This window comes from Triplophysa rosa, linkage group LG10 (genome assembly GCF_024868665.1).
Source record: "Triplophysa rosa linkage group LG10, Trosa_1v2, whole genome shotgun sequence".
In the NCBI taxonomy this organism is placed as follows: Eukaryota; Metazoa; Chordata; class Actinopteri; order Cypriniformes; family Nemacheilidae; genus Triplophysa; species Triplophysa rosa.
Genome location: NC_079899.1, coordinates 23,249,283 through 23,270,908, shown reverse-complemented (window position 1 = coordinate 23,270,908; position 21,626 = coordinate 23,249,283). Strand labels below are relative to the sequence as shown.

Below are 21,626 nucleotides of genomic sequence, written 5' to 3'. Positions count from 1 at the left end.
AGTCTAATGCTTTGTAAAATTGACTTCTAGATGAACCACAGAAAAACAGTTCAAGGACCGCGTTGACCCTTGTGTTCGACTCGGGTCTCAGGACGTCTCAATACTGCACAAACCACACCTAAAGAGAACAACATCTGTGATCATGTCAGGTTGAATCACATCTCCGGTCACCACTTATCCTGGGAAGGTGATAACATAAGTGACCCCGCCCGGTTGTACCTAATATACAGCTGCTTTATTGTTTTAGCGTGTCGGTATCCTTGTGTGTGTGTATTTGTGTGTCGTTGTGCGCTCGGGTTGTCAGATTACAGCAAAGCCGGTGGTGAATCAACAAGTCCCTCTCATCAAAATGTCATCAGCGTTGAGCTTCACACACCTCACCTGTTATTACCTCATGCATCAGGACTGACACACACACACACACACTTTATACTCTTTGTTAACCCTTTGATGCACAACATGGGTCTAAAGAAGTAGTTCTCAACAGGGGGGCCGGGGCCCACAAGGGGGGGCCAGTTGACTTCCAAGGGGGCCCCAAGATGACCAATATTTTACAATTAGACAAAATTATTAAAATGCATAAAAAAAGAAAAAAATATGTCTTATTATTCGGCCATTTTTATAGTTAATAAACATTTTTCCAGTTAATATTAAGCTCTAAAATATTTTATTGGGTAGAAATTTTGAGGTTTTGTGAGTGGGAGGGGGGCTTCGAATATTGTTGAATACAATGGGGGGCCTTTTTGGGGAGTCAAAAAGGTTGAAAACCCCTGGTCTAAAGTGACCCAAGTTTTTATTCTGGGTATCTGTGCAATTCAGTATTCCAGGTATTCCTCACTAAACTTGTTTTGATTATCACAAATCCTTATTTTACATAGCTTGTGCATCAAAGGGTTAAAGGCAAAATACAAATTCTGCCATCTTTTATTCACCCTTGTTACAAGAAGTTACAAGCACAAATATCTATCTCTGTGTTCATCACAACTTGAGGGTGAGTAAATGAAGACAGAATTTTCATTTTTTGTGAACCGTTTCTTTAACAAACGTGAGGTGGGCTTGTCTGTGCAAAAGGTTGGATCTGGCCTGACAAAAGTTTTGCATTACAATTCTATTGCATTGCCATTTATGAAGTTTGCAGACATTTTTATCCAAAGCAATTAATAGTGCATTTACGTTACATTTAATAAGATATGCCCGAGGACCCTGGGGGCCTCTCTGTACACACAGATCCCACGTCTTTATGTTATCTGGCTGATGATCCAAGGGTTCAGGCTATCAAACTGAGCCTTTTGGCGCTTTTCCACTGCATAGTACGGCGCGGTACAGCTTTTTTACCTTATACTTTTTTTAGTACCACCTTGGTTGAGGTTCCAAGCGCACTGTATCCATACAAAAATGTGATGCGTTTACACAGATCACTGATTGGTCAAAGAATCGTCATTACCAGTCATTGGATTCCAACACGAAAATACGCATTTTAATATGTTGGCAGTTCATTATATGCTTTGTGACGTAAATCGCCATGATATGGCGATTGAAATCCTTAACACATGTTTGTGATATTTCACCTATTCTAGTGCACCAGGATACATTTTAGCTCATGATGACATCAGTTTACCTAAACACCAAATCTTACCAAAAGAAAACATTCTGATGTTTTAGATTTAAGCCCAGAGGGACCTGGAGCCAGGAACAAAGCCAAGTCTATCTCAGCTGCCCTGAGCAAAAGCGTTTACTCTTATCTGCATTTATCTGACAGATGACTCAAGCAGCGGTCAGGTGAAGCATCTGTGTAGGTGTTAACAGTAGAGATAAAGCTTCTCTTCTCTTGCGTTAAGTGCTGAGATATTTAGCGTGGTATGGTGGAATGCAGATGTAAATACCCACAAAATCACCTGAACAGAGCTCAACATATGCTGTGTGTCACACAACATCAATTCAGTTGTCACAACAGTTTGAAACCACATGAAAATCATTCAAATTGATTGAATGTAGGGGAAAAATAGGTCAAAGAAGGTATTTCTACCATGGAAAAAAACTGCACGCTTTACCTTTAAATTCCCATCTCTCCAACTTTAGCATTCATTCATCCGCTTTATTTCACCCTAACGCATGCCATCCGAAGCTTTCGTCTTGACACGGTCCTGTCATCGCAATAATGATCACAGATGACAGGACGTGCTGAGGACGGGCTCCCCAAGGCAGCGCAGAGAGACGGGTGATGGGCTGACAGACAGATGCTTTCGAGGGTTAAGACAGACAGAAAGTGGGAGAGCACGGAAAAGAGAGAGAACATGAGGGAGAACAGGAGAGGGCCTGATATGATAGATCGTGATAACACCAGGACACAATGAGGCGGGAAGAAGCCTTTTTCAGGAGCCATATCACACACTGATGGGATGAAAGAGATGAGAAATGAGGGTCAAGAGAGCATAAGACAGAACAGGGAAGAGAGGAGAGGTATGCTCACCCTGTCCTCAGTGGTACATCTCTTGCACTGACACAAGAAGTTATATTGCTCCTGTAAATGGGACTGTCTCTCTCGACAGGGCGCGAGGACATCAGTGTAGCTTATAGTCAACTGGAGAGAGAGACACGGAGACAGAGAAGCATTATGTGTTATTAGCAGCAATTTTTCTACCACATACCTTCAGAAATAATGTTTACTGACATGTACAGAGTTGTCTGTGCAGAATTTTAAGCTTATTCTTAATGCCCAATAATGAGTTTTTTTTACAATTGATTTTATTTACCATTACTTGCACCCAATTTATTTTTATTCTAATGTTTTTGGCAAAATTGTATACTTAACAATGAAACTTAAAAAAGTTGGAAAATGAAAGGGAGAGAGAGAGAGAGAGAGCGAGCGAGCGAGAGAGAGAGAGAGAGAGAGAGAGAGAGAGAATTCTTCACTCACTCACAAAGAATAATTATCTAAAAAACTAATATAATTCATACAGTTATTGTACTTTCTTGCTTTCGCATTTTTATTGATGTTTATGACAATATATAAAAAACAAGTATCATTTTTGAAATTCAAATCGATAGGGAATAAGAGATTTATTGACCATTACCCTCCCCTTATTTCATTTTTTTCATCTTGTATAGTATGTGTCTTCGGAAAAATTGCATCATAACAACCAAGTATACTTTAATTGGAAAATGAAAAAGGGCAACAGAGAGAAGAATTATGTATCACGAGCAGCAAAAAAATGTTTAGCCGCATAACCTCAGGTGTTTTGCATAACTGTAACCCCATGTCTACACCAGACACGACCGGCGCGGCACGGCAACGGCTTTTTCTTAATAGGTTTGTCGTGTCGCATCGCTCCGCATCCAGTGTGGACAAAATTTTAAATTATAATGCGTTCTATTGTCTTCTAGAGAGAGAGAGAGAGAATTCTTCACTCACTCACAAAGAAGAATGATCTAAAACACAATAAGTGATGCCTAGACTTTAGGCAACAGCCTGAAATAAGAAGCCTTGTTTCGGCCAAATTCAAATTTTAAAGCCACACATCACATGCATTATTCACAAATAAGACGAAGTTAGTGACAATTTAATGAAGCCAGTTACTGTTATCAGTTAGTGGAGTCTCTTGTGTGCTATACGTAATGTGCGCTATGTGACCATAAACGCAGTTTCTGTCTATTAAGAGTGCTTAAAATCAGGTTGAGGTTTTATTTCAGCAGGAATGCTGCTGTAGAAGGAAACTGTCTGTGTAGACAATCAAGAAGCTCATAAGGTTTGAAACAGAGCCAATGTCTTATATCAGTTTTGTCTCAGAGACGGGAGTTTTAACGTTTCGACACTCGGTATCGTCCCATTGGTCCAATTTTGCTGGATGAAAATGCTTTTGGAAAAACGTAAAACGATAATTCGACACCAGTTGATGATTTTTAAATAGTACAATATAACAACATACTATGTTTAAAAAAGTGGATATGGGGGCAAATATATGATATACAACTTGTACTTGTATCTGAGGTGAAAATGGTCAAACTGGTAATGCATACTGGTTTTACCAGAATCACATTCGTCTAATCTCTGTGGGATTAAAATATCTGTATTTAAAATATCTGTGTAAAAATACAAAGTGAACAGAACATTTATGAATTACTGAAATACAAATGTGAAGGCAGAGAGAGAGAAAGTTGTGGTAGATAGAGAAACCAGAGAACATGAACCTTAGAGAAAGTGCTAGAAACGAGTGTGACCCTCCCGAGCAAACAGTAAAGTGTGTACGGTGTGCAGATGTGCGTGGGTGTATGAATTATAATTCTGCCGTACGAGTGTGTGCGCAAACAGTGTCTGCATAAAAATGAGCGCTCGTGTTTTCCACCGGCGTATATCATTCACCTATAGCGTGAATTCTCATTACTTCCTGTGTACAAAGAGCTTGCTTATAATTCCCTTTCCTCTCGTTTCACATTCCCTCCCCTGTCAGAGCTAAATTAAGCATGACTGCCTGATTTACTTTAGATTCTCTAAACTTTCGGTGCAGAAGTAAACAGAGCGGCTGCATAATCAGATGTTTCATAAGCTTGCAGAACGAGCAGATTGAGAAAACCGCATCGCTCAATCCAGCACCGAACATCAGTCGAATGCATTCAGGCATCGATGGATGTGAATGTCTTGGCATGAGAAACTGATGTTGGATGTGTGATGGATGTGTGCAGTCATTTAAATGGGTTTTAATGAGCACTAATGAGTCGGGATCGATTTCCGCACGTCACTCCGGGTAAGGAGTGCAAAATGCTGCACAAGTAAAATGTTGTTTTTGGATGATGTGTGCGATTTATTCTTCACATGACTGAATTAGGGTGAATTTAACCTGGCGGGGAGCTCCATTAAGCGTCTGCGTTTGAGGGACTGAAAAGTTTCCTTGTTTAATCTGGAGTCATTTGCAGGTTTATTTCCACAAAACACTGTATGTACAGTAAACACTGGGGCTTACAAAACTAAATGTATGCTATGTACGGGGGTTGAGACCTATGCTTTACAACTTCTTAAAAGAATCTTAAAAATAAAGATGCTTACAAAGGTTCTTCGCAGTGATAACATAGAAGAACAATTGTTGGTTTCCCAAAGAACCTTGTAGTCAAAGGATTCTAAAAAACTATTTCTTTATCACCTTTTTATAGTTTGTATATTATTTTTTTTCACTACAAAGAACCTACTGTGCAACAGAATGGCTCTGAGGATGCTGAAGGTTCTTTATGGAACCATACAGCCTGATAAAGAACCTTTTAGGAACCTCAATGTATGGCGCAGAGAAAAGAAAACATTACAAAAAGAAATACAAAAAATAGTAAAATTCAGAGAGAGAGAGAGACATAAGTGTGTGTGTGTGTGTGTGTGTGTGTGTGTGTGTGTGTGTGTGTGTGTGTACAGATACCTCCTCGCAGGCTCTGATGACCCGGACGGCTCGCAGCTTGATTGTCTTGCCCTCAAACATCATGACACAGTTGGGCCGGCAGTCGTGGTTCAGCAGAGACATGCTGTTACAAACATAAAACACACGGTAAACCAGGAACTCTTGAACCACGGGCATCACGGTCACATGCACATTTGTAAATGGATCATAACCGGTCGTGTATGGAACAATGTTGTGTAAAAATTAACTGGATTTGAACTTATTATTTGGCTTGCACTTGGGGAAATGTCAAGCTTTTAAAAAAACAAAAATTCACTTTTCTAGAAAACGTATGTGTTGTCTCCATGGGAGTTCTGTCAATGTTTAATGGATGAGAGCTGCATTTTTCCAACTATAAAATGAAGATTTGTTTTCTGTTTGTTCTTTCAGAGAAAACCCTTTGGTGATTTGACAAACAGACCCAATGGTGCTGGTTTGAGTTCATCCTGTCAAAATATTCACTCGTCAAAGACAAAACTTGTTCAAACTCCTGGTTTCCTCTCCATTTGGCAGATTTTTATTGTTTCTCTTCATCAAACTGCCAATCCCTCATAGTGCAAATTCTCATCTCACACATTCTCATCAACCTGAATAAATGATGAACTAGGACTGTAAGTGCTAAACAATACAAGACAAATCAGCGATCACTCATGAATTAACAAAAGAAACAAGTTGCTAAATTGAGGAAACAGCAGTATACAAGGCCGACACTAGAATGGGATATAATGTAAAGCAACGAGGACAGGACGAGAGCAATAAAATGAAAGAAATGTGACATGGACAATTTGTTCAAGCACCTTTAGCGAAATAAAATTCTTTCCAGATTTGTAGCTCATGCATAATTAAATATAAACATGCATATACATACATCTGCAGAAAGAAATTAAGAGACCATTCCAAAATGTCATTAATCATCATTTCTAGATGTATTGTGACCATTCCAGTCCAGTGTCTGTTGAATTTCTACAAAATCAAACCTCAGGAGTGAAATAAAGTCATCCGACAGCAATGTGAAAGACTGACAGCATGACAAGACACATGAGAACTGTGATAAAAGTGCAGGTTATCAGTAACATTTTTGAACTTTTCCAAAAAACAGGTACAAATATTACTGTTGTATTGCTTAAAAGTGAATATGAACTTGTTTTCTTTGCAGTATTTGAGGTCTGAAAAAATACACAGAATGTTTTCTGTTATTTTGAACTGTTTCTCCAGTTTTTTTTTTTTTTTAATTAAAATTTGCATGAAATGTTGTTAGTTCACAGAATCAAACAAAAATAATTTGACTTAAACAAATAGTAAATAAAAAAGCTGAAAAATAATTTCGAAATGGTCTCTTAAGCTTTTTTGCGGCTGTATAAAAAAATCTGAATAATTTCAAACTACATTTGATTGTAGATTAATGATTTGCTCATTTCTCATTTTAAATTAAATAATAATTTTTGAAGTGTATCTATTTGTAGACTGGCATCTACCAGACAAAAGATTTATTTTTATTTTTTATTACTCCCAGTGTAAACTGAATGTTTCTATTATATAAAAAGTGTGATTAAAGTTCCTTTGTGCTAACTTAAACTCCTGTTTGGTAAGTATTTAAGAGATTAGCAGTACTTATCAGAAATCACGCACTTACATTCACACAACCATGACAGAACAAACACAGACAATATCAATCTAGCATGCGAGCTTTTGTATGTGAACAGGAAAACACGCTGTCCTCCTTTTCTAGACTTCTGCTTATGCATCGGAAGTCATTCACAAAAGTTTGAGCAACAAATTGCTGCTGTTGGTCATGGTCTGAGGAAAATCCAACGTACGGTTTCAAACCGGCCCACCCAGCCTACGGTAAACAGACCTTGCTCTCATGGGATAATCTTTTTGCGTCATTATAATTTCTAAGACATCTGCAGACACCGCTTTGATTCGCTTCTCCCTTACATCCGATCCAAAGACGTCGTAAAATCGCAGCCCATATCTAAACAGCAATTTCAGCATCTGCCTTTCTGGTTATGTTTGTCGACTGTAATCCCACCAGCTCATATTCATGAAAGCAAAACCCTTCCCATGAATGTTGAATATGGAAGTCGTGCCAGTTTAATGGCCCACACAGGGAGGTTAGTTTCCCTTTAACTATAAAACTAAGATGTTTTGCTGCTTTTCATACTGAGAGCATTTTCAATAAACCGTAACAATACATTCCCCATGATTAGCCAACAGAAGCGATTGGATTATTAGCAGTAAAATGGTCTCTTGGATGGGCCACAATAACAGGGCGATGCTGATAATTGAACTTCACACGCCAGCGCTCCTCATAGAGAACCATTTCTATAGGTTCCACACCATTTCATTTCCTTTATATCATTCATCCAATGCCACTATATCCTCCAAAAATTTTTTTTAAATGCAAATCAAACTCTAATGTGTCAGCACTGTTTTCATACGACACTTCATTTGCAATCTAATCATATTTCATTCCCAATCCAAAATGTCAAAGTAACCAGTAACTGTGATGACTTTATAATATTAGTTGAGTCTTAAAGGGACAGTTCACCTATAAATGGAAATCCCCCCTCATGTTGGTCCAGACCTGTATGACGTTCTTTCTTCAGCAGAACAGAAAAGATATTTTGAAGAATGTTGGTTACCGAACAACAGCGGTGCTTATTCACTTCTATTGTACAGACACAAAACCAATGAAAGTCAATGGGTACCGCTGTTGTTCGGTCACCAACATTCTTCAAAATATCTTCTTTTGTCTTTTGCAGAAGAAAGAAAGCCATATTTGCAGAAGAAAGACATTTTCATTTTTGGGTGAACTATGGGTTTAAAAACATTTAGACAAGCAAGAAAAAATGCATTTTCATATCATATACCCTGTTTAAGCCATATCAAAAACCGTCACCAATTTAAGATTTATGAAAGCTGCCGGAAAACAGCTGTTAGCTAAATTTTTTTTTTTTTTGCGTACAGACATTCAGCTCAAAGCCGATAGAACACCATATAAAGAGACACCCTTTGGTCCTTTAATCTCTGCTACTGAACTTGTAGCCCTGAGCACGGAGCAGAGCAAACAGATGAAAAGCAAAAAATGATATAATTGCAGACAGAAGTGGTAATATGAGAATATGGAGGACGGTGGGATTATTTCCACTCATCTTCAAAATTCAACTGTAAATAAAATATAACGTACGCCAACAATTAATAAAACTATATTTATATTAATGACAGGACAAATAAACATAATTATTATTTGTGTTAAAAAGCAAAATATTACACACAATAAATATGTAAAATAAATATTTATAAAAACTTTTACGAAATATTGAATTAATAAAATGTAATATTGTAATATTAAAATATTAAAATAAGTATTATTTTACTTTAGAAAATTAATATAAAACATAAAAGAATTAATAAAAATACATAATTTATTTCATTTTATATTTTGCCGAATAATTTTTGGAGGATGTTTCCTTTATTTTTCGTAATGCTGAAAGGTTCTGGGAAAATAATATATAAAACACTATTAAAAACAAAACAATAAAGGTATATTAAACAGTGTCCAAGTTTTAACAATCATAGCAAAGCGAAAAAGCTGATATCTATTAGTTTTAATAAAATCCACCCCCTGTGACATAACAAGCGGCTTTAGAGGAATAAACCCAATTATTCCTCATGTTTCTAAAGTCACACACATTCCCAGCTTTCACGGATGATGGTATGCATCCGGTAGGGCGTTTGTCAATCTTTATGGATTTCTGTTGTTGGATTTTGTCAGGTTGCAACACAACAGACTGCCTGCCAAGGGTTTACTGGAGCTTAGTGTGGCCATCCCAGACAACCGTGTCCAGACTAGGGTGCGATTCTCAGCGTGTAGCGCTGGAGGACGTCTGACAACACAAATCCTCCCGCAACCTCTGGACACAACCACAGGGATTAACATGACACCGCTGGTTCACATCCAGAAAGAAAAGAAGTTTGATAATAGCCACAGGTGCATGCCGCATGTGCTTCTGCATTAAAGGGACAGTTCACCCAAAAATTAAAATTCTGTTATCATTTATTCATCCTCATGTCATTCCAAACCTGTATGACTTTCTTTATTTAGAAAAATCCGGCCCCCATTGACTTCCATTGTATGGACACAAAACCGCTGAGACATTTCTCAAAATATCTACTTTTTTGTTCCACAGAAGAAAGAGTCTTGTACAAGAAATTAGGGTGAAGAAATCATCACAAAATTTTCGTTTTTGGGGGAACTATCCCTTGAAGCCCTTCAAAGCAGAAAAGCTGACAGTGTGCCACATGTGTTGTCTAAAAATAAAAATAACAAAAATGCAAATATTGTCCGGCTATTCATTATAGCACAACTAAGCATCAAACTTTTACTGTCTCTTATTATTGGTCCACCAGACAAATAATCCCACCCCCTAAACTCCCGCCTCTGATCTTTAGAAAATACCACAGAGACAGATCTGGGAAGGGGCGAAAGTCTTTTAATAAAACAAAAAAAAAGAGATCAGAACAACCGCTATGCTGTAATTTCATTAGCATGTAATTATGGGAAGTGCCGCCACATTATGAGCCATTCATCCACAGCTCATCTCAAAGTAAAAAAAACCCACTTGGTGACAATTGTGGGCACAAAGATTAATTATGAAAGATGTCAGCAATGATAAAGTGTAATTTAGGAGCAGTTCATCTCAGGTCTCTGCCCCGGGCCCATCACTGGTTTAAAGGAGGAAAGCAGAGTGTGACGGCTCTGGTACACTGACACTCAGGGGCCCGTCACATTTTAATTGCTATCGTCCTCTACAAACAGAGAACATCATAAGGACAACGGAGGAAGAGATAAAGAGAAAAAAACAGAAGGCAGCACAGTAATTTTTCGACAATTTTTTCGACCATCTACTATTTTAATAGGTAATATTTTTTATATTTTAATAATAATAATAGCCATACATGATGAAACAACACAAATGAAAGTATTTGAATTCAATAATAACAATTCAAATAAATAAATAAATAAAAAACAGAGGGCGGCTCATCTCATTTTTAGACCATCTATTATTTTATTAGATAATATTTAAGGTTTTAATAATAATAAAAGCCATAAATTATGTAATAACACAAATTAACTCATTTAAATTCAATAATAACAATTAAAAAAAGGATTAATTTGACTTTTTATCCAAACCAAATTACTAAACAAATAAATAAATATATGCAATGTCATTTGTATTGTAGCCTTAGATTTTAAATATTCTTTTTTATTATCTGAGGTTCCTACATTAATCTATATGATTATATATTACAATATATAATTTGCATGTAATATATGCACTGTAACGTACGTAATACAACCAGCAATAACAAGCAGGGATTTAAACTTCATTCGCCGTAAGCTTCAAAAAACTTGTTTATTTCAGCATCATTGTGGTTCCTATTAGAAGTTTTTAAACCCACGCCATCATCCCATGGATTTGCTCCCAGTGTTACAAACACACTTACAAAGCAATTTGCAGAGGAAATCCCCTCTATTTATGTGCCACAATGTGTCTAGGCAAGTTGCAATGTCGTCACATTGAAATCCAAATGTCTGTTTATGTGTAATTATTCCCATTTCTCGAGCAGATTGCCCTTTAACTCCTCTGTATATGAATAGGAGCTTCCCTCCGGCACATTTAGTGGAGGAGAGAGGAAATCGTTGCACGTAATCCAAAATCATGTCACAATCCCTATTTATGACTGCACAACTAATAATACAAACATGTTTTCTGTCACACAGATCTGCCGGGCACATGAAACACAAGCACTGCTTCAACATCCACTAGGGAATACGAGGCCATTTGGGGGTAATTTAAATAAAAAACAGCAATGCCCGACAATGAATGTACTGTGCTATGTAAGTGCAAATGTAAAACTAGATTTTTGTCCATGAATAACCCATATAGTTCCACAGGAGGTTGTTATGGATGGCTGCTATTGGACCACCCAAGTAAAAGAGCCCACCCTAAAATCTGTGATGTATTTTCTGGTCTATAGATATAACTTAGATTCCTCATTCAGTTCAAGTCTATTACATACATTCAAACACCAAACTAATAATGTCCACAGCATGTTCGGTGTAGTGCAAAGCATGCTGGGAAGTTTCACTCACCTGGGATACAGGCCCACCCCCACATCCTGCAGTTCTCCATCACTGATGCTGAAACAGTTGCAGGTCACCTGTGTAAAAACAAGAAACAAGGTCATAAAACATCCATTTGTATCACACTTGTTTACAAATAAATTGAATCCAGTATTCCTGTAGCTCAATAAAAAATCCCAGCGTTGGGTCAAAAATGGGACGAACCAAACTGGTTTGATTTTAACCAGATCCCAGATGTTGACTATCAGTCTCCACATGGGTCTTTAGAGAACACAAGGGACTTGTTCAGCGAGCTCTGCATGTTTGTTTGGTTGCTGGCTGGCTGTCTGATGGCCGCGGGGACGATACAGAACTGAGGCTGGACAGAGTCCATCTACCAGAGAGATGAAGGTAAATGCGTCTGGAACAAGTCATGGCGAGAGAGGAGGAGACAGGAATCTGATGGGTTTTTATAAAGCTTGACAGAACAAATGATTGACGTATGTGGAGGAAGAGAAGCAAACACACGCAGTTGCAATCACTGTGTGTGTGTGTGTGTGTGTGTGTGTGTGTGTGTGTGTGTGTGTGTGTGTGTGTGTGTGTGTGTGGTGCTGACACAGGGAACACTGCAGTGTGCGAGGGACAGAGATACATCATTACTAGATTAGTATTTATTAACACTGAGAAAATTTATCCTTAATATATATTCATTGATGTATTTATTGATGTGTTTGACCTGAGAGAGAGAATACCTGATACACAATATGTGACAACCATATGGATAAAGTTTGCTTTGAATTTTTGTCTAAATGTTTGACAAAATCAAAACCCTGAATTCAATTTTGTTTCACTATACATACGTACATACATCTTTACATATAATAAAACAAAATTATAACGAGAAAACATTGGCCGAGCATATCAATAAATTCAAGATTCAAGTTTTTTTCAGATTGCTACAGTAGGGTGCTTAAATATTGACAACGTTTTCATGTTGGATCAATTATTCATTGAATAAGAACAAACTATTAAAGCGGCCCTAACACACGCGGTTTCTGCCAATCTCATATTAATCTTAGTAGTATTGCATACTTCGTATCTTCGAAGAGTATTTAGTTTGATCACATTTATAAAAGATAGATACAGCTGTACGATTATTTCCGAAAGCATAGGGCGCGTGCGGGGGGAGGGGTAGGCTGAACTAAAGCACGTGAACACCCATTGCCAACAAAACACAGACATCAGTTTCACTCACGGCATGCGGTTCATGTCCGGCATCTTTTAGCGCTGCGACGGCTCGATATGTCAGTTTCAACGATCTCCAAATCCAGCGTTATATCCACCGTTTATAGAACATTCATCACCCAAATGCAGTGAACAAACAAACACCTGAACTTCGCGAACGTATGCTCTCTCTCTCTCTCTCCTGCACACAAGTGAAAGTGACGTCTGCGCATGCTCCTTCTCCTGCTCTCCTTGCTGCCGCGGGAGAATTGTCCAATAAGGGACTAAGAAAAATTGTTACGAAAACAGTTTTATATGTTCGAAAAAACCTTTCCGAAACCTGTACGATTTCTGGGGGAGTGTATCGAGCACAGAAATACTACGTAATACGCCCAACTCGTTTTTTGACAGAGTTCAGTTGACCATGTTAAGCATGAGAAGACAGCACGTTTAACATGGTAAAGCAGTCAGAATGTCGTTGCAGCACCCCTTTAAAACCATTGAGACTGCAGCATAACATTGATCTCCTGAAGCACAATGACCCAGAGTTCGACCCAAACATCATAAACACCAACTGAGAGCAGCAAACTCGGTCGACTCAAATTTATGCAAACACAGTCGGGTACAAGAACAGATTTTTCACATTCCATCTCTACCTTGAACAGTGAGCACAACCACTACTACATACCCAATGTGCAATATTCTGTAATGCAATAACCTAATAAACTAGGGTTTATACATAATTATCTAAATACATATTTGCTATACTTTTACAGTTGTAAACACAGTTGTGATATATAGGGCCAGATTTACTAAACAGGGCGAAATGGCGCTAGAGCGCAATTTCAATAAAGCGCAGATGAGAGTGGAAATTTCAGCAGGTGATTTACTAACAAGGCACACATTAAAAAACACAGACGCAATATCTCATTTACATAATGACTGACGCAATCTACCAAGAGCAGCGCAAATTAGCACAGGGTTTAAGACATTTTTGGGCCGTTAAAGCAACACTTTGTAGTTTTTCGACCTTTGTTTCTAAATTTATTTCAGTGGTAGAACAACTCTTAAATGGACAAATTCTATTGCCCCTGCTACCCGAGCAGCCTCCTAGAGGCTAAAACCACACTCTTTAAGTTCTGTGTTCGGGTCGGTACACACAGCCCCGCCCATCCCCTGCCTGCCGAAGAGTGCGATATGGTTTTCAAACAACGTTTCGGAATTTGCCGATTCCATCATCTTAGTAAACAAATTCAGGTGTATTGCGCTGCCCACGGGGAAGCTTTTACAGCAACATTATTCATAACACTGGGAACAGACAATTGCGCTTATCAACCACATGGGGGAACCTGTGAGCGAAAGTTCTATAGTGTCGCTTTAAATAATGCTGCAAATACCAGTGCAATGACAAGCACAAACCTTAGTAAATCGCATTGCGAGATTCATTTAAATACTCTTCACCCATAAAGTTTGCATCTAGAAAACTCTTACAAATGCATAGGCTATGCAACAAGGTCAGTCGCAAGAACAGCCGTGTCCACGCCTTTTCAGCACTAATTTTCACTGCGTGTCTTCAGTAAAATACCAACAGTAGGTTTTTTTTACGCCAAAAGAGGCGTTTGCACTGCAGCAAGCTGTTTGAAAATCTGGCTCATAGTACTTAGTATGCACATCTTCAAATAATCCTCCCACTTACATCTTATGTTTATAATCTAAATTTTATCTTTTAATCTAACTATAGTGAGCTTTCTAATGTGTTTACTTACACTTACAAGGAAAAAGCAGCACCACACACAGAGGAATAAAACGAATTAAATAATTAACAGACAATTAAAAAGAAACAGCCAGGAAGGAGCCTTCACTGATGTTGCCTTTATATTTATCTCTGAAAACATATTTCTGGCACATGTCCAGGCAATTAATGGCTAATATACTGTAGGTGTGGAGCTCCTGTGAAGACTGGAGGCTCTTCATGTGGCGCCATCACCGAGTCTTTCATGTGGGCTGCGTGAGATGGGTATCAAAAGGTGAGACCGAGCGACTGCGTGGCCTCGGTCTGCCTGACGACAGCATGAAGTGTGTGTTTGTGTGCGTACGATATTTTGAGGTTTGGAGGCGTCTCACTCATGTCTCCAAAATACAACCACCATTCTAGGGTAATGTTATCCATAGTACATAATCAGGCCTCCGGTCCCGCTCCAGGGGGGACATCTTTTAAGATTTGTTCTCAAAAGTTTTCCATTCCAGACTTTGACAAATCTTTGCACAGTGTGAGACCTTCTTCTGACTCTCAACACGAGACATTTTCTCAAGAGAATACCTGATACGCAATATGTGAAAACCATATGTGCATAAAGTTTAAAGTTTGCCTTTCATTTACATCTAAATGTTTGACAAAATCAAAACGCTGAATCCTTGTCAGACTTCTGACAGTAATCCTGCAGGAGGTACGAAAACGCTCTGATCTCTCGAAATACGCGGCCCGCTTCTTTTTCTCTATAAAGCGAACGCAGAATAAACCTCCTGTTGTAAAGCTAAACCAGAGACATGCTTTGAATACATCCACTAACATTGTCACTTCATCCTTCACATGTTGTTTTGTGCATTCTAACAATGAAAAATCACGTAACGCAGGACAAACAGGCTGTTGCGCTTTTAACACGAGCCAAAAAATAAACATGGACTGTATGAAATAGATGATGTGGGATAAACACTGTAAGTCAATATGAGAACATCCAGGCCCACATGCGGCATCGAGCAGATGCGAACTGACCTCTGACTTGAGGAAAAACACAAACACTGGATTCATTTACTCTGGCAAACAGAGAATGGCGCAACGGACCGCCACAATAAGAGATTGTAATACATTAGAATGCACATTTCTGACCAGAGAAAAAAACTGATGAGAAATGTGTGGAAATAGCAAAGGGTGAATCTCACGAAAACATATTCCAGTTCACCCATATACATCGTTAAACTTTCATGAACAAAATATCAATATCAGAGTTATTATTTTGTTCGCAGTTTTATTTTGTCTTATTCATATTTTAATGTTTCGTTTTTATTTTAATTTTAGTTTTGTTTTTAGCACTTTTGTGATATGCTTTTATAATTTATTTGTTTATTTTTTATGTTGCTATATAAGATTAATGTATTTTTATTTTAGTTTTTGTTTACTGTTCTAATTTTAGTGTCTTATTAGTAGTGTATTTAGTGTCTGTTTTATTTTTGGTAAACTGAAACGCAAAATGCAAAAAGGTTTTTAGGGTAAAATATAATTCAACAGGTTTACGATGTGTAAAATTTTATGGCCGTTACTATAGACGCGCGCGCCTGGACAGCAGTTAACTTTCGCTCTGGGTTTGTTTATCGGTCTGGCTAGTGTCTAATAATATAACTATTTATATTTTATTATGTTAAAATTATGTTAATATTAATTTATATTGTACTTTTATTGTATAATAATTGTAATAAATAAAGTTCAACGAATTTTGTTGAATGTTGAAATCTAGCGGTTGAGGTATCACAGTCTAAATTCAAAATATTGGGGAGGCAAGTTTAGCCAAGTAGCAGTTCTTCTCAGTTTCTTTTGCTTATTATCAGAAATAATCTACAGGCATTCTATTGTTTGTGAATGTGTACCGGAAGTTAAGGGCAGTCCACGAAGGCACGCATGCACAGTAACATTTTTGTTTCTTTGAAACCATCAATAGCAAACTGTAGTAATATTTACGATAAGGATTAAAAACACTATAATATACAGTATAGAAAGTTTACTGCCGTTCACTACAGACAATATTAAACTCAATAAATTTTCCATTGGGAAAAATCTGAATATGTCAGATTACATGGATATTGAGCTTTTTTAGATCTGTGCTTAAAAAAGAAACTATTTGCCAATGGATTTGTTGTTTAACTGGCATTTAGACATAGGCTACTGTAAAAATAGAAGACGAATATTAAATAATGTTTGCAGATAAATGTGGGAACAGGTTTACAGAATACCACATACTGTCTAGAACAAAGCAGGTCTCAGTGATCTTCTACATGGTTTGTTTTCTCAAAAGCACACAGTTCCACTGACTCAACGCAAACTCCACTGCAGACCTGTTATCTAACAGTGTGAATCACTCATTCCATGTTTCCCGCCAGCCCATGCCATCTGCACAAGCAACACCTCGAACAAACTCAATAAAGTTGCTTCTGAACTTTTGTTTAGGATTTCTGGCAGAGTTTGATATTAAATCATTGCACCGTGTGAGGTGTTTAGTTAAATGAAATAACTTGAGAGGTTAAAATGATTACTCATATAACAGTATAGTTTGTAATTTATTTTCTTCTTATCCCTGTTTTTTAAATACCCCTAGTTTTGGATCCTCAATTTTTTTTCAATTTATAGCTCCAAACTAAAACAAAATGTGCCTAGTAGATAAACACAGATGAACTTCGGTACATCCAGAGCTTGGCAGCTATATGTCATTGGTCAAACTCATCCTCTCACATCTGCACTGAAAACCAATCAAAATGTAAAACAGCCTGGCTCATTTGCATACCAGCAAACCATGTTAAAAACCAATGCATATAAAAAGTGGTTTAGACTTGTATGACTTTCTTGTGTAGAACATATAAATAATGTCATGCAGCTCTTTGACATAGAATTAAAATATACACTAACCAGAATTGTTAAAAAGCATCTTAAAATATCAACATACGTTCATATATACTGTATATATACACTCACCTAAAGGATTATTAGGAACACCTGTTCAATTTCTCATTAATGCAATTATCTAATCAACCAATCACATGGCAGTTGCTTCAATGCATTTAGGGGTGTGGTCCTGGTCAAGACAATCTCCTGAACTCCAAACTGAATGTCAGAATGGGAAAGAAAGGTGATTTAAGCAATTTTGAGCGTGGCATGGTTGTTGGTGCCAGACGGGCCGGTCTGAGTATTTCACAATCTGCTCAGTTACTGGGATTTTCACGCACAACCATTTCTAGGGTTTACAAAGAATGGTGTGAAAAGGGAAAAACATCCAGTATGCGGCAGTCCTGTGGGCGAAAATGCCTTGTTGATGCTAGAGGTCAGAGGAGAATGGGCCGACTGATTCAAGCTGATAGAAGAGCAACTTTGACTGAAATAACCACTCGTTACAACCGAGGTATGCAGCAAAGCATTTGTGAAGCCACAACACGCACAACCTTGAGGCAGATGGGCTACAACAGCAGAAGACCCCACCGGGTACCACTCATCACCACTACAAATAGGAAAAAGAGGCTACAATTTGCACGAGCTCACCAAAATTGGACAGTTGAAGACTGGAAAAATGTTGCCTGGTCTGATGAGTCTCGATTTCTGTTGAGACATTCAAATGGTAGAGTCAGAATTTGGCGTAAACAGAATGAGAACATGGATCCATCATGCCTTGTTACCACTGTGCAGGCTGGTGGTGGTGGTGTAATGGTGTGGGGGATGTTTTCTTGGCACACTTTAGGCCCCTTAGTGCCAATTGGGCATCGTTTAAATGCCACGGCCTACCTGAGCATTGTTTCTGACCATGTCCATCCCTTTATGACCACCATGTACCCATCCTCTAATGGCTACTTCCAGCAGGATAATGCACCATGTCACAAAGCTCGAATCATTTCAAATTGGTTTCTTGAACATGACAATGAGTTCACTGTACTAGAATGGCCCCCACAGTCACCAGATCTCAACCCGATAGAACATCTTTGGGATGTGGTGGAACGGGAGCTTCGTGCCCTGGATGTGCATCCCACAAATCTCCATCAACTGCAAGATGCTATCCTATCAATATGGGCCAACATTTCTAAAGAATGCTTTCAGCACCTTGTTGAATCAATGCCACGTAGAATTAAGGCAGTTCTGAAGGCGAAAGGGGGTCAAACACCGTATTAGTATGGTGTTCCTAATAATCCTTTAGGTGAGTGTATATACAGTATAAGACAAGCATTGGGCCATTACTGTCATCCAAAAAATGCCAACCGCACCACAGACACGTAACACAAAACATTGCACCAAACACTCCCCGGGCAGCAACCAGAACTCAGAGCTCATCCGAAATAGAATCTCCCAGTGAAAAATAACAGTGGACATCTTTGTCTAAAAAGCCCTTATTTAAAATCAGAAAAGAAAGGATGAAAAGGAAAACAAAGGGCGGACGGCATCGCCAACAACAGACAATTGTCTTCTCTCGCACCACTTTCACCCACTCGCCTCGCCGTCTCATCAACACACCAGCTTTCAGGTGGGATCAAAGCAGGTAGTTTCATCACAATGGCAGAATCCAGGGGAGACAGATAGCCGGTCTTGAGAAGGCTTTAGAGCCCTGCCACTCAATATAATAAATAGGTTTGTACTCTAGCCCGTCCCTCCCCTTAGATCTGCAAGGTCTCTCTGCAGCTCGCGGACCTGAGAGTGTTTTCGAGAAAGATTCTGACACGCCAGGTCTCAGAGAGAATATCTTTAATCAAACGCTGTCTCTTCTTACCGCTGGAGGAAACGTGCGGGAAAATCTATACATTTGTAGCCTTTGGGGAGACACTGGGTTTCTGACTTGAACTAATTTTTCTTCAGACGTTGTTGGGAGAAAATGAAATGGTGTCATTGAGGAACAAATCAGTTCCTTCTATACAAATATATATACAGTGTCTGAGATATTAATATTTCGTGTCCTCAATGTTGATTTTAAATCGTGCATACAAACATCTGCATGCAACATCGACCTCTCATTTAATGCAGAAGAGATCCACACGATTGAAATACCTAACGTTTGTATGAAGGCTTTTCCATCTCTAAGTCCATTAGGCAGCGCACCTGCTATTAAATTACCAGGAAATTACAAGAAAACAACCAATTGAACCTCAGAGTGAAGAGCAAGGTATGCATCATGCTCCTCCAAAGCTTTCTTCTCCCTGACAAGATCCCCAGGCCGGGAGAAGCACTCATGCACACCATCCACATCTGCGGTTGAGACCGGGATGCCGTACACCCTTGGCCAACCACTGTAGCGCCAAGTGCAAATCTTTTATAAGAGCAACTAGGCAGAGTGTGATGTGTTCATTACAGAAGGCCATTAGTGTTTATTTACAGTGTTGAGACTGCGGGGAGAGGTTTTCTCATCTCTCTTTTAGGAGTACAGGGCGGTCTGCCAAACACGCTAATGCAGCTTTTGAACGGGCACAGAGTTGGTTGGTTTATAACATTTAAGGCTGGTCTACCAGAGGGAGGATTTGAGCATTCAATGAGAAGATGAGGAACTGGCTTCATTTTCTCACTGACTCGTCCCTCGCACACAGAAACACTACAGTAAGATTTTTACAGATGGGAAATTTAGGGAGTTAGCCATTAAAATGTTACAGGTCTTAATAGAAAAATGATGTAGATAAGCTACAAGTATCTTTTAAGACTGTTATCTCTTAAGGGCTGTCAGTGAATAATATAATGCAACGTAATGTCATATAAAGTAATTGTATGCCTAATTGTTATACAATATAATTGAATGTAACAAAATATAATATTATTAGTATCTTAAGAGTGCTTAATTCAATCATGAAACGCTGTCCGTTAAAAATATATTATAGTAATGTAATGCAATGCAATGTATAGTAATGAAACTTTACTCTTTGTCAGCATTATTGTTATATTATTAAACTTAAAATATTATATTAAAAGTATCTTTAGGGTTAAATAATGCTTAATACAATAATGAAAAGACCATGCAGGGATGTAAATTATTAATGTAATATAATGTGTAGCAATTGAATATTACTCTTTGTCTGAATACTTGTTATACAGTATAACATCATTTAATATAATCAAATATAATATTACAAGTATATTTTAAAGTTGAAGAATGCTTAATCCACTAATAAAAAGACCCAGGGCTGCCAATTAATGTAACAATGTAATGTTAAAATAAAATAAAGTAATGTAAAACAAATAATAAATAAACGAATAATTAAAAATAATGAATAATTAAAATAAACAAAACAAAAATAATGTAACTAACATTAATGCATTTGGAAGACATGTTCTTCCAAAACAATGTTATTCCATAAAACACCAGAAACATTTATAACGTAATGTAATTGAAAATGAAAATGGTCAAGCTCTTGAGTCCATTTACTAGGCGGGTGGTGATTTTCTGAATGAATCAGTCAGTCTGTGCTAGAGAGCGTGTGTGTGTGTGTTTGTTTTTGTGTGTTCGTCTCAGTGTGAGAGCGATGAGAAACAGCAGGCTGTTTTCACATGATGGCATCTCCACCTGTCTGCTCTGACATCTGAGGGGCCGTGACATCCGTAGCCCACGGCGACAGGACCTGCACTCACGCCGTCACCGTGTGAAGCAACAAGCTTAAAACTAGCAAAATCCATCTTTAACAGAGCACCAAACATACAAGACCAGAACTCACATTATACACTGCTGGCTGACCTTTACCACTATAAGATACTTCTGTGAAATTGGTTTTGTAGTATTTTCCACCAACTGTAAAAAAAACCCTGCATGGGCTCTAAGCGCCTGTGGTACAGTGATGCTATCAGATATTATGTTATTTTGATATAAACCATGCCACTAGGTGATCATGTACCAAGGTGCTTCAAATGATACAGTACAGCAAACCCTAGTAATGTTTTTTTTTCACAAACTGTGCTTCGAATAGGATCACAGTAATAAAAGGTGTCTGTGTATACATGTATGAGAATAGGTTTTGTTTACAAATTTGGCCATTTTGTTTTCAAAAGTCAGGGGTTCGATTCCTATGGAACACACCAAGGGGCGATAACTTAAGATAAAAGTGTCTGCCAAATGAGCATACACATCATTTTG

General features: G+C 38.1%; 1 protein-coding gene across 1 annotated transcript in view; it reads right to left on the bottom strand.

The window, feature by feature from the left end:
* smyd3 (SET and MYND domain containing 3) overlaps positions 1-21,626 on the bottom strand; it is a 128,067-nt gene that overhangs the window by 22,419 nt on the left and 84,022 nt on the right. The window contains exons 6-8 of the mRNA XM_057343314.1: positions 11,578-11,645; positions 5,400-5,502; positions 2,471-2,581 (exon numbers count right to left, since the gene is read on the bottom strand). Coding sequence (XP_057199297.1) covers positions 2,471-2,581; positions 5,400-5,502; positions 11,578-11,645 — 282 coding nt within the window. The remainder of the gene's footprint in view (positions 1-2,470; positions 2,582-5,399; positions 5,503-11,577; positions 11,646-21,626) is intronic.